The sequence below is a fragment of the Clupea harengus genome, chromosome 24 (assembly GCF_900700415.2).
Source record: "Clupea harengus chromosome 24, Ch_v2.0.2, whole genome shotgun sequence".
In the NCBI taxonomy this organism is placed as follows: Eukaryota; Metazoa; Chordata; class Actinopteri; order Clupeiformes; family Clupeidae; genus Clupea; species Clupea harengus.
Window position 1 is genome coordinate 17,479,950 of NC_045175.1, and position 13,697 is coordinate 17,493,646.

Below are 13,697 nucleotides of genomic sequence, written 5' to 3' on the forward strand. Positions count from 1 at the left end.
AGAGAGAGAGAGAAGAGAGAGAGAGAAGAGAGCAGAGGCAGTGAGGACTATGAGCAGAGGATGGGGAAGAGGGCAGAGAGAAGAGAGAGAGAAAAGAGGGCAGAGAGAGAGAACAGAGAGAGAAGAGAGAAGAAAAGAGAAGAGAGAGAAGAGGGCAGAAAGAGAGAATAGAGAGAAGAGAAGAGAGCAGAGGCAGTGAGGACTATCAGCAGTGGATGGAGAAGAGGGCAGAGAGAGAGAAGAGAGAAGAAAGAGAGAGGAGAGAATATAGAGAGATGCGAGAGAAGAGAGAGAAAAGGAAGAGAGAAGAGGGCAGAGACAGTGAGGACTAACAGCAGAGGATGAAGAGGGCAGAGAGAGAGGAGAGAGAAGAAAGAGAGATGAGACAGGGTAGAAGAGAGAGAGATGAGAGGGGAGAGAAGAGAGAATAGAATATCAATGGAAGAGAAAAGGTGGTGTATGGAATCCTCTCTAGTTATGTAGTAGTCACCTGATGAGTACACTTCTAATTGAATTAAATCATATTCACTGTATTTCGTAATTTATTTTCTCCTCTGTTCTTTTCCTTCTTTTTTAATTTGTTTTGATTGAGAATATACTGTATATTACCTCCTCGTATTTGCTGATGTGTTCTTTGATTTTCTTAGTTTATATTTTTTCTCTTTTGTCTTTTCACTCTCCTTTCTTCCTTTCTGTGAGTTTGGGGAACAAACAAACAAAATAAACAAAATAAGGAGGAGAGAAAAAGAAAGAACAAAAGAATATAATTAAGAGTGACAAAAAGTGACAATTCAGTAGCAGCACATGAGTAAATTGTACGTCACTTTGGAGAAAAATGTCTGCTAAATTCCAGTCCTTTACCTTTAAATTAACTTTGGAACTATTTCCAGACACTTCCTAACAGTTTATCTTGAAATTCATGTTCAACCTTCAGGATACCAGAAGCTGCTCACTTATCAAAAACAGGATGGGTCATACAGTGTTTTTAAGACCACGCGAAGCAGCACTTGGTGAGACATACACACATATGCACCTGCATAAACACACATACACACACACACACACACACACACACACACACTCACTCAATCACAGACACAGAAACGCTCTATCTCTTAGTCACTCTCTCTCTCTGTCACGTTTAGGCTGACTGCTTATATGGCTAAAGTCTTCTCTATGGCCAGAGGCATCATCAGCACTGATGGGAACGTGATCTGCAGGGCGCTGTTATGGCTGGCCGTGAACACACAGAATCCAGACGGAAGCTTCCGAGAGCTGTCTCCTGTTCCATACACTGTCTCCAGCACTGTAAGCGGTTGGAAAATCGATGACATTTGATATAGCATATAATAATCCATACATAAATTCTCTATACGTTGAGTACTTTCATCCTCCATTATATCTGTAATAGTCTATATCTATACTAAATGTTTGTTTATCATTTTGTTAGTTTTTTTTGTTCTTTGTTTCACTGGAGTCACAACGAGTCTGAATTCTGAGAACTATCTGAGCAAAGTCCCTGTTCTTCAGTTACTATGCATTTACATTTAGTCATTTAGGAGACGCTTTTATCCAAAGCGACTTACAATGTATACACATTTTACATTTACACTGATGGCACACTGCACATCAGGAGCAATTAGGGGTTCGGTGTCTTGCTCAAGGACGCTTCGACAGTGGGAATGCGAACTAGCAACCTTCTGATTACTAAACGACTTCTCTGCCTCCTGAACCACTGTCGCCCCACTATGCATATCCAGCTGCTGTCGCGCCATCACTGAACCCTGGTCCTGCCACCCCCCCCCCCCCCCCCGCCGACTTCAACCCACCCACCTCCGTCTCATTCACAAACACCGGAATACTAATCACGTACACTTGTCACTTCCCCACTTAAACTCCTCACTCCCCTCACTTCTTTGTCTGGCCTCGTATCTTGAAGGACTAAAACCTGACGACACAAACCCCGGACTGGTCGAACTCCATCATCCAACCTCTTTGTGTCGCCTGATGTCCGTGCACTAGCCTCATCCAAAAGCGCATGACATATATCATTTTGTTTGTATATTTATTTATTTTTGTTGTATTTGTTTGTTTATTGCTCATTATTTATTTGACAAATAAATGAGATGGTCTCACTTCTGTTCATAGGGGAATGTGTACGGCAAAGACAAGGATGCCTCCATGACTGCTTTCGTGCTGATTGCCATGCAGGAGAGTTCCTCGGTACCCTGTACTGAGAAGGTGACTACCAGCAATGATGTATTGAAATACCAGAACCTGGTTCTTTTTTTTTTCTGGAATTTTCTGGAAGTGTTCACAACTCTCTTCCCACCCTGCTCTCTCTACTCCTCTCCAGCTCCTCTCTCTCCTGAGAAGGTGACTTCTAGGAATGTTATATTTTTCTGGAATTGTCTAGAAGTGCTTACAATAGTCTTTCCACCCTGTTCTCCATATTCCTCTCCACCCCCCGACCCACTCTCTCTCTCTCTCTCTCTCTCTCTCTCTCTCTCTCTCTTTATCTCTCTTTCTTTCTCTCTCTTTCTCCAGAGGATTTCTAACAGTATCATGAGGGCCCTCGACTACCTGGTCCTTAGGATCTACACAATGACCAATCCCTATGCGGTTGCAATGGTGTCATATGCCCTTGCTAATGCTGGCCTCCTGAGGAAGGATGTCCTCCTGAGTCACGCCTCGGCAGGTGGATGATATGGATGACACGCCACACAAATCATTTTAAATAGTTTAGTGATTAGGAAACATGAGAATAAAAACAAAACAATATACAATAACTAATGCAAAACCTAATAAATTAATCTTTTAGGCAAACTTCACCAGGCGTGTCTAATTCCGTGTTGCACAGTGGTTTCAATTATTTTAGCGTTTAAGAAAGAAAAACTCATCAAAACAAAGCACCGTACAAACAATAATAAAATAAGCAAATGGCAATGATAATGGTCAGGTTGTATATGCATACATACTATAATAATCTCAAGCATGCTGTTTATGTATGCATAGAGTAATGATGTCTTTATGTATGTAATTATGTATATTGTTGTTGTACAGATGATCACCCATGATCTTTTTTTTCTAAGTTTATCTTTAGACATGCTGTTGTATTTGGATAGGATAGCGGAGAGAGGACAGATAACGAGTGGAAAAGAGAAATAAAATGGACCGACTTGAACCTGCTCCTCACGACCAATCCCCTTGCAGCCATAACCTTTTGTGTGTGTGTGTGTGTGTGTGTGTATGTGTGTGTGTGTGTATGTGTGAACTTTCACTGTAGCTGGTTTCAACTGGCCAGTCCCAGGCAACCATCTCTTCACTCTGGAGGCCACAGCTAATGCCCTGCTGGCCCTGGTCAAGGCCAGGGAGTTTGAGAAGGCAGGGCCCATCGTGAAGTGGCTGAACAAACAGCAGAAACATGGAGGAGGCTATGGATCCACACAGGTATAGTGTGATACTCGTGCATTTGTGTCAGTGTGTGTACTTGTATATATTTAGATTTATAGAATATATACTATTTATATTGCTATTATATATAAATGTGAATCTCCAGCACAACCTGGATCTTGATTGATCAGTTGCCCTCTCTATCCATATTTATACTGTATATTTAATATATATATATATAAATATTGATGTATATGTCTGTCCTCCATTTCAGCACAACCTGACTCTTGACTAATCAGTTGCCCTCACCTCCTCCGGCCCTTCTCTCTCTCTCTCTCTCTATCTCTCTCTCTCTCTATATATATATATATATACACACATATATTCTCCAGGCCACCCTGATGGTGTACCAGGCGCTGGCGGAGTACACAGCCCAGGGCCGGCAGCAGCAGATGGGCAGCTCTCTGGAGGTCACCCTCAACATGGCCGAGCGCACGAAACCCCTCGTCTGGACTTTCACGAGGGCAAACGATCTCGTGCAACGCTCTGTCAAGGTGACAATTCCACTCATAGGTGCAGTAGTAGCAGCTAGCTAACTATTCGGGAGTGGCCAGTTCAGGTTATGTGCCAGTTCAGGGCCAGTTCAGGGGCGGTTCAGTGGCCGGCCCACTCCAGAGTCAGGTGCCAGCTGGGTTGATTGGATAGAATGGGAAAAGTTTCATCGGACTGGTTCCAGAATATCACTGGTAGCTCAAAAACTACCTGTTGGAGACCATTGCATTATGGGACATTGTGTGGTGTCAAGTATTTAAAGACTAAAGGAGACTTTTTGTTTCGTGGTCACGGTTTATTCTGCACGTGGATAAAACACCGATGTCAGTTTGGTTTTGTATGTTTCTCTGTGTAATTACCATTTTGTTTTTCTATACAGTTCTTTCAATCACTGTTTTTGTACACAGGTCAGCCTGGACCAAAATATGACAGTAACTGCCAGAGGAAATGGACGAGGGTCTCTTTCTGTGAGTATTGACTATTTTATACTTACATGTATAGTAAAATACAGTATATACCCTGTAATAGCAATGAGACATTCTTATGTGATGTAGTATCTGTTTTTTTTTCAGTTTTGTTTTTTCATGATGGCAAGGTTATTTTTAACACAAAAAACGGAGGGACAAATATGTAGGGGTTGTTTAGTTTTGTGGTTATCATTTTCATATCATTTATCTTGTATATATGTTAAGTTTAAGTATGCTTAAATCCATTTGGAGGGGAGTGAATGTTGTATAAACTCAGAATATATTAAATTAATATCTTAAAAGTTTTCATACGCTGAAAGTGGTTCCTCTGTTGTCAGGTGATGACAATGTACTATTCTTTACCAAGGAGTCAGGAAGAAGCATGCCGCAAGTTTAGACTGGATGTGTCTTTCCAGAAACTACCTCAAGGTGATGTCTCTGTGAGGCTTGATAAATGAACTCCATCTCCCAGCATTCCCTGTCTCTGTGAGGCCTGATAAATGAACTCCATCTCCCAGCATTCCCTGTCTCTGTGAGGCCTGATAAATGAACTCCATCTCCCAGCATTCCCTGTCTCTGTGAGGCTTGATAAATGAACTCCATCTCACAGCATTCCCTGTCTCTTTGAGGCCTGATAAATTAACTCCATCTCCCAGCATTCCCTGTCTCTGTGAGGCTTGAGAAATGAACTCCATCTCCCAGCATTCCCTGTCTCTGTGAGGCTTGATAAATGAACTCCATCTCCCAGCATTCCCTGTCGCTGTGAGGCTTGAGAAATGAACTCCATCTCCCAGCATTCCCTGTCTCTGTGAGGCTTGATAAATGAACTCCATCTCCCAGCATTCCCTGTCTCTGTGAGGCTTGATAAATGCTTTATCCTTTGCACCCTTCACTGTAAAGGTGAATTGCCATTAACAGAGTTAAACAGATTTGAATATCTTTTTGTTATGATAACAGATTTCATTTCTCTTCTCCTTTCCATTGTTGCATCATTTTACCGTCTGATAATTAGCTCAAATTGCCAAATTCAAATAACGATTTTGTGACAAGTTCTACTACTACTCCTACTGCTACTGATAGCATTCATTTTGAAACACTGTTGATGACTTAAGAATGTATTAATAATTACCTTGTATGAATCATGTGCTTAGGTTAACAGGAACATGGCTTTTCTGTGTTTCTGTATGTGTGTGACTTAGATTATTAGGTGCTGACACCACTTAGTCTGCATATGTTTGGGTGAGCTCAGAGGTGATAAGAAGGGTCGAACTGTGCTTGTTCGACCCTGTGTAAAACTGACATCCTTGCATTGCAGTTGGGATGACTGTGACGATGTGATCGTCCCTACGGTTGAATATGCTCTCTGGCTGCCATGCCATTGAGCCGGGCTCTTTGGTGTGGCGGTCAGAGCGCATGTTTGGCACCCTGTAGACCCGGGTTCGAGTCCGGGTGGGGTGACCACGCTCTCCCTTCGCTACAAATGGTGTCAGAAGTGGGATGCCCTACTGTGAGGTCATCGGAAGCGCACCCGTGAACATTGTGTGATTGACCCCCAGGAATGTTGACCCTGTGTGAAGGACCCCATGGTTGGGTGAAGCACTTGTGTGTGGGGTGCACTGGATGGGAGAAGCATGATTGGTGTATGCGTGAGGGATGTCTGTGTACGTGAAGCACTTCCCGAAGGTGAAGGTAGTGTGACAATGTGGTCGTCCCTACGGTTGAATATGCTCTCTGGCTGCCATTCCATTGAGCCGGGCTCTTTGGTGTGGCGGTCAGAGCGCATGTTTGGCACCCTGTAGACCCGGGTTCGAGTCCGGGTGGGGTGACCACGCTCTCCCTTCGCTACAATGACACAAAGGCCAGAATTAGTTACTACTAACTACTACTGCTTCTAGTAGTGCTTGTGACTTGTGGCACTAGTTGTCAGCCTCTTCTTGAATTCAAAGTGTAAATGTGAAATGTAATTCATTCAGTTCTGATTTGTCCCCCATAGGTTCTCATGAAGGGGCATCGGAGATCCATTTACTCACTATTGATGTCTCGTAAGTACTGACCCATTTACTCACTACTGATGCTTTTTTGGCATGTTGCATACCCCCACCCTGGAAAAAGCAGACAATTGATATATTTTTTTCTCCTCAGCTTCCTGTCCAAAGATGGTAGTTCCACCACAGCAATCTTGAATATTGGGATTCTGACTGGATATGTTTTAGACAAAGAAGACATGAAGAAGGTTAGAAAATAAATCTGGCAAATAAACTAACGCTCATTATTTGGATTTAGCTAGACATACAGTACTTGCTGCAATCATCGTCATATATGTAATCTTTCTGCATGGTCACAGACTACTGAGTATAACAGACCATTGAGTATAACAGACTACTGAGTATCACAGAGTATTGAGTATCACAGACTACTGAGTATCACAGACTATTCCAAGCACAGCTGAATGGACAGAAACTGGTATGATTTACACTGTAACTACAGGCAGTGACTTTGAAATGTCTGCTTATACCTGTTTACATGTATCTCCTGTGTAGCTGTCTACAGGGAATACTCAGGAGATGGATGCGAAGTCACCTTCACAGGGAAACATCGTCATGTATCTTAATGAGGTAACACTTTATTTGGTTACACTTTATTCTAAGCAGACACAGGAATAATATAATTAACACCTGATCAATTAAGTAGTTATTGCAAGGTGTTTTTGTGGCCAAGTCTAGGGTCATGTTAGTATTGATATTGTTATTGCAAGGTGTTGATGGGGCTAAGGCTAGGGTCATGCTAGTATTGATATTGTTATTGCAAGGTGTTGCTGGTGCCAAGGCTAGGGTCATGTTCAGTATAGATATTGGTTGTTTATATTCATTATTTAGTCTATACTTAAACAAGTATGTTCTTAAATCAAAGAAGAATTATTAAAGAAGCTAACAATTTTGTTAATTCTTTAGGCTCCTTATTTAGTTTAGCACTCTTTAAATTGATAAGCTTTTACTTTGAAGGCGAGCTGTCTCTGTTTCCGGCTTTCAACTTCTTTGTTCAGTTTACATTATACAAGTTGGAGAATGGAACAAGCTGACGCTTTGGCGTGCTGAATTGCATTCCAAGTCTTAGGACAATAAAATTTGAAAAAAGAAACACCCAAAATTGGATTTTGCATGTGAATTATACTACACTATGCATGTAGACTATAACTACATTTCCTTGTATACAGTTTGGACACCACACCATATCAAATTTGGAGAGCTGTCATGACAATTACAGATAATGGTAACCTGACATTGTCGAGTCACTGGACACCAGCTGTCATCATGTGTGCTGTAATATGATACTAGGTTCAAGTCGTGTTACCCTGTTTCCTTCAGAGATTTGTTAGAAAAATGGGAAACGATAGGTTTTGATATTTTGACAGTCCATTGTTGTTTTCGCGTGGCAAACATCTCAGTGTTTTTCGCTTCCAGATCTCTAATCGGACGCCAGAGAGGATTACTGTTCGGATGCATAGAGTGGTTAACGTGGGGCTGCTCCAGCCTGCTGGGGTATCTGTGCGGGAATACAACTCACGGGGTCAGTGCAAGCCACAACCACACCCACACCAACACCAACACCTCTACAGAGACAACTGGATAGATAGAGGAATAGAGATAACTCTGTATTAGACTTTCCTTCGAGTTCTGTCCATCTAATTCTATCTACAAACAGACCTGAAACTTGCACCTTTGTGTTGTGCGACAGACAGTGAGTTAGGTTGTGTGTTGTTCGACAGACTGTGAGTTAGGTTGTGTGTTGTGCGATAGACAGTGTGTTAGGTTGTGTGTTGTGCGATAGACAGTGTGTTAGGTTGTGTGTTGTTCGACAGACTGTGAGTTAGGTCGTGTGCTGTGCGACAGACAGTGAGTTAGGTCGTGTGCTGTGCGACAGACAGTGAGTTAGGTTGTGTGCTGTGTGACAGACTGTGAGTTGTGTTGTGCGACAGACAGTGAGTTAGGTCCTTTGTGCTGTGTGATAGACAGTGAGTTAGGTTGTGTGCTGTGCGACAGACAGTGAGTTAGATTGTGTGTTGTGTGACAGACAGTGAGTTAGATTGTGTGTTGTGCGATAGACAGTGAGTTAGGTTGTGTGTTGTGTGACAGACAGTGAGTTAGATTGTGTGTTGTGCGATAGACAGTGAGTTAGGTTGTTCGTTGTGTGACAGAGAGTGAGTTAGAGTGTGTGCTGAGCGATAGACAGTGTGTTAGGTTGTGTGTTGTTCGACAGACTGTGAGTTAGGTTGTTCGTTGTGTGACAGAGAGTGAGTTAGATTGTGTGCTGAGCGATAGACAGTGTGTTAGGTTGTGTGTTGTTCGACAGACTGTGAGTTAGGTTGTTTGTTGTGTGACAGAGATTGAGTTAGGTTGTGTGTTGTGCGACAGACTGTGAGTTGTGTCGTGTGTTGTGCGACACACAGTGAGTTAGGTTGTGTTCTGTGCGACAAACAGTGAGTTAGGTTGTGTTCTGTGCGACAGACAGTGAGTTAGGTTGTGTGTTGTGCGACCGACAATGAGTTAGGTCTTGTGCTGTGCGACAGAGAGTTGTGTGTTGTGCGACACACAGTGAGTTAGATTGTGTGTTGTGCGATAGACAGTGAGTTAGGTTGTGTGTTGTGCGACAGACAGTGAGTTAGGTTGTGTGCTGTGCGACAGACTGTGACTTATATGTTGTGTGACCACGAGTCATATGGATGGTGCAAGCTCTTGCTGCCGCTCTTTTTTTCTCTTCAATTCTACTCCACTTCTACTGTATCTACCAGCAAGTCTACATGTGTACCCCACTCTCTGTTCGAAGCATTATCTGTGGTGACCCACTGAACCTGCCTGGCACTGTCTAAATAGAACTGGTGTTAAATCAGATATTGTCCTGTTTTAGAAGAGTGTTCGAAGTTCTACCACCCCCTGAAGCCAGATGGCGCTCTTGGCTTGATTTGTCAGCAGCAGGTCTGCAAATGTGCTGAAGGTACGCTAGCAAACACAAAAGCCTCACAATTCTCAAAAATGTGGCTAAATTCGTCTTTTAGTCACTTGAATGATATAACACCTCTAAATGTGTATTAAAAGGACCTTAAAATTGGCACAATACTCACTGAATTTCTCCGTCATTTGTTTGTATGTGGTGACTAACTAAAGTACAATTCATGCATACTTTATTAAGTAAATGTTCCTTTAAGTCAATACATATGTGGATCAATACATGTGTGTCTCTATGTGCGTGTGTGGTATACTGAACTGCATATAAAGAGTGAGTGAGTCTGCGCGTCAGTATGGAAGAAGGTTAAAACTCTATTTATTTCCCGAACAGAAAGCTGTGGTGTGCAGATGAAGCAGGTGACAGAGAATGTGTCCCGAAATGATGTGGCTTGTAGGCAGTTCCGAGATCATGGTAAGCATATATGTGTTATTTTTATTTGTTTTTGGAATGCCTATGAAGAATAAGAATCTCCTTGATTGACCAAGTATGGTGCCACAGACTTGACACACAATGAATGTGGTTCCAGTCAAGACGATATGCACTCTATGCCAGGAACATTTACAATATACACCATTTACACAGGTAGTGCAAATTACAATGATAATTTAGTATGAGGATTTAGTGGTGAAGATGTATTGTATAGTTTCTACAAATATTAAACACACATATTTCAGTATAATTGATATAGACACATTTGATTTGTTATTTCAGTGAATCTGTGTTTCTGAATGGAGGAAAATAATTTATGTAACACACTTTTTGAATAGTCCGCCTACAGAAACCTGTGTTTCTTATCGGAGGAAAGTAATTAATGTAACACACTTTTTGAATAGTCCGCCTACAGAAACCTGTGTTTCTTAACGGAGGAAAATAAAATGAAGGTAACATTTTATTAGGATAGTCCACCTACAGGAACTGTACAGATGGTTTGTTGAAATCCAAGTTGAGTCTTTCTAATTGTTCACTGAATATTACCTTAACCAAAACCAAGCCCTAGCCCTAATCTCAACAATGAATTGTAGTTAATGTAGTTCCAACAAATAGTTTGTTTATAATCTGAACATCTGTATATAGTCTATAGGGGACCATTCAAATAATGTGTGTTTATAATCTGAGAATACAGTATATACTGTGTATAGACTATGGGGGAACATCGAAATAATGTGACCAAAAGTCCTTGTGTGGAGCTGTGTGGCTACCTGGTATTGATTGTATGTTCACTAATCATGTATTATCATGACTTTCACTCAGTGTACAAGGTCACCGTGGAGGCTGTGCATCTCTCAAGCTGGGTTGACACCTATCACATGAGAGTAAAACAGGTGGTCAAACAAGGTGAGGGGGGCAGAGAAACATCTATGGAAAGAGGGAATCACTACACTTGCCCCCATATTCAGTGATCAAATCAAATCAAATCAAACTTTATTTGTACGGCGCATTTCATACCAGGAGGTAACTCAATGCACCTCACAGAAGGAAAAAATGGGGGGGGGGGTTACAAACACTTGTAAAGACACACAGATTTTCCAGAGATAAATAAACAGGAAATGACGTACTAACCACACTGTCACCGTAAAGGACTACTCAGTATGGTTATCGTCAAACTAAGAGGCAGCTGCTGGGAAGAGGTGGGGGGTGGGTTACAAACACTTGTAAAGAGACACAGATTTTCCAGAGATAAGTAAACAGATAAATGTTACAGTGAGTGATAGGCGAGATCAAAGAGGTATGTCTTAAGTGCATGTTTAAATGTTTCCACTGTTTCAGCCATTCTTATGGATTCTGGCAGAGTATTCCAAAGGCTGAAGGCATAGAAACTAAAAGCTGCTCTTCCATGTCTCTTTGTCCTGGCTTTTGGAACTGTTAGGAGTTCAGTGCTAGAGGACCTCAGGGATCTACTGGGTGTGTAACTTGAGAGCATGTCTTTTAAATATTCAGGTGCATGACTAGGAAGTGATGTATAGACTAGTAAGATAATCTTGAAATATAACAGGTAACCAGTGCAGTGATTTTAATATTGGTGTGATGTTGTTTTAGTGAGGACTCGCGCTGCTGCATTCTGTATTGTTTCTAGTTGACTAATGGCTTTTTTTGGTAGACCAGATAAAAGCGATTTACAGTAGTCTAGCCTGCATAGTGATGTCTTTATGAAAGCTGTGATTATATATATACGTATGATTAATATAAGTTAACAGTTGACATTCATTCAGTCAGCCTTTAGAATTACATTGTCATTATGTAAAAATGATATGTATATTTAGTTTTGTAAGGGGCAGATATGCTAACGCATGCACTGATGGCTTTATGAAAACCGTGATAAATACAGCACATGCAACACAATTACGCCTGAAACATGCGCAAACAGGTAAGCACATCTACCCCTCACAAATATATATATACTGTATGTATATATACAGATGTGCTAATATGTTAGCGTCCTTTTTAGGCGTAATTGTGTTGCATCATGCGCCTAAAAACATGGCATGGTGTGTATGAACAGACCACACATGGCTGAAACCGCATCCTGCCTGCTGCAGGATTGCAGAATTACAAACTGCCAATGACAAGAATTAATTTGTTGAGTATTTCCTTTTTTTAAGTTTTGAGTGCCCTGTATTATCTGTCCATTTGATGACATCTTATTAGCATGGATACCTACTTCCTGATAGCTACAATTTTGATTCCTTTCCATGTCGGATTCCATGGTGATTGAATTATACAGTGCAGTTGAGGACACCACAAATCACAGGGTTAGAAGGCAGTCACATGACTTGATTACGTGATCAGCTGCAGGTTAAGTGCAGCTGCAGGTTTACTCTCTCTATCGTGCGTACGTCTGCTCCTCAATTTGTTATATGACTGATACTTTGAAAAGCTGGCTACTTACTCTCAACTTATATCCACTGCCATTTTTGCATGTATGTATGTATCCATGGATGTACGTACAGTCTATTTGCTGCAGGTATGCTGATGAGCCTTGAAAAGAGACAAAATGAAATAGCATTGAAATGTTAATTAAAGAAAAATGCCGTACATCGAGATGTTATTTGTTGTTAAAAGGAATTTAATTTGATTTAATTTCCCAGGTCCACTGTCTGTATCTGTAATCATATCAATCATTGAATTGTCTTCAAGGCACGGACAGAGTCACAGAGGAGGATCTCTGTCAGTTCCTGTCTCTCCCTCAGTGTAGAGAGGGGTTGGATCTGATAGAGGGCAGAACATACCTGATCATCGGCTCTTTAGCCAATCTCATGAGAGCGCATGAACGGTAAGTTAACAGTTGACATTTATTCAGTAAACTTTTAGAATTACATTGTCATTATGTACTGAAGACTGCAGCTACCTTGTTAGCATTTAGCTCTGTTATTTGTCTGTTAGGTGCCTTTGTCATTACTGATTTTTGCAATCTGGGTTCACCAGGTACCAGTATGTGCTGAGCAAACACACCTGGATTGAGTACTGGCCCACCGACAGCGAGGGAAAGACTCCTGAGTTCAGGTCCAAATACATGGCCATTCAACAATTTGCTGAAGAACTCAGAAAAATTGGATGCCAGTTGTGAAATTTTTATTTGAACACCATTGCTAATCCAAGATGCACAGTAAAAAAAAAAAAAAAACATGGTCAAAATCACAGTGCTGATGTATTTTGCTAACTAATTTTATTAACATTGATAACATAACAAGCTCCAGTGACGGCTCTCAGTTTTTGTAAATAATTCAAATAATATAATGATATTTACCATTATTGTTGTCATTATTCTTGGTCGTAGTAGTAGTAGTAGTAATACATATTTCTATACATATATATGAATATACATAGTTGTAAGAACAAAACACAGAGAGTACGCTCAGAAGGTGTGCGGTCTTAAATAATACAACACACAGAAGTTTTTAACCTGACTTAATGATAAGACACAGAAAAAATCTAGTAACAATACAATACAAAACGCACAGAGGTTAAACTCTAGAAAAACGCTCAATAAGGATATTAACTAAGCACTAGAAACCTGGAGCGCAGGGGCTCAGACATTAAGTGGAGGTACACGCAAGACCTGGAAGTCAAAACCCAGAACTTGGAATGAATCACTGGAGTAGTCGTCGGGAACAGGTTGCAAACACTGGTAGTTAGTCCTATTCTCCCTTCCCACCAAGGATATGAGATGAACTATGTGTCATAGTTAGACACAGTTAGTGTCATTGTCCATTTTAATAAGGCTAAAGGACTGGTATTTAGCAGACGCTTTTATCAACCCAAAGCGACGCACAGACAACCAGA

General features: G+C 41.2%; 1 protein-coding gene across 1 annotated transcript in view; it reads left to right on the forward strand.

Moving 5' to 3' along the window:
* LOC105891050 (complement C3-like) overlaps nt 1-13,166 on the forward strand; it is a 29,366-nt gene extending 16,200 nt beyond the window's left edge. Inside the window, exons 24-40 of the mRNA XM_031562075.1 lie at nt 935-1,010; nt 1,146-1,308; nt 2,149-2,241; nt 2,548-2,698; nt 3,287-3,450; nt 3,786-3,947; nt 4,353-4,412; nt 4,751-4,841; nt 6,406-6,454; nt 6,555-6,645; nt 6,953-7,027; nt 7,874-7,979; nt 9,318-9,404; nt 9,747-9,827; nt 10,668-10,751; nt 12,552-12,687; nt 12,840-13,166. Of these exons, the coding sequence (XP_031417935.1) occupies nt 935-1,010; nt 1,146-1,308; nt 2,149-2,241; nt 2,548-2,698; nt 3,287-3,450; nt 3,786-3,947; nt 4,353-4,412; nt 4,751-4,841; nt 6,406-6,454; nt 6,555-6,645; nt 6,953-7,027; nt 7,874-7,979; nt 9,318-9,404; nt 9,747-9,827; nt 10,668-10,751; nt 12,552-12,687; nt 12,840-12,981 (1,811 nt within the window). The 3' untranslated portion in view covers nt 12,982-13,166. The remainder of the gene's footprint in view (nt 1-934; nt 1,011-1,145; nt 1,309-2,148; nt 2,242-2,547; nt 2,699-3,286; nt 3,451-3,785; nt 3,948-4,352; nt 4,413-4,750; nt 4,842-6,405; nt 6,455-6,554; nt 6,646-6,952; nt 7,028-7,873; nt 7,980-9,317; nt 9,405-9,746; nt 9,828-10,667; nt 10,752-12,551; nt 12,688-12,839) is intronic.
* Nucleotides 13,167-13,697: the final 531 nt, after the last annotated feature.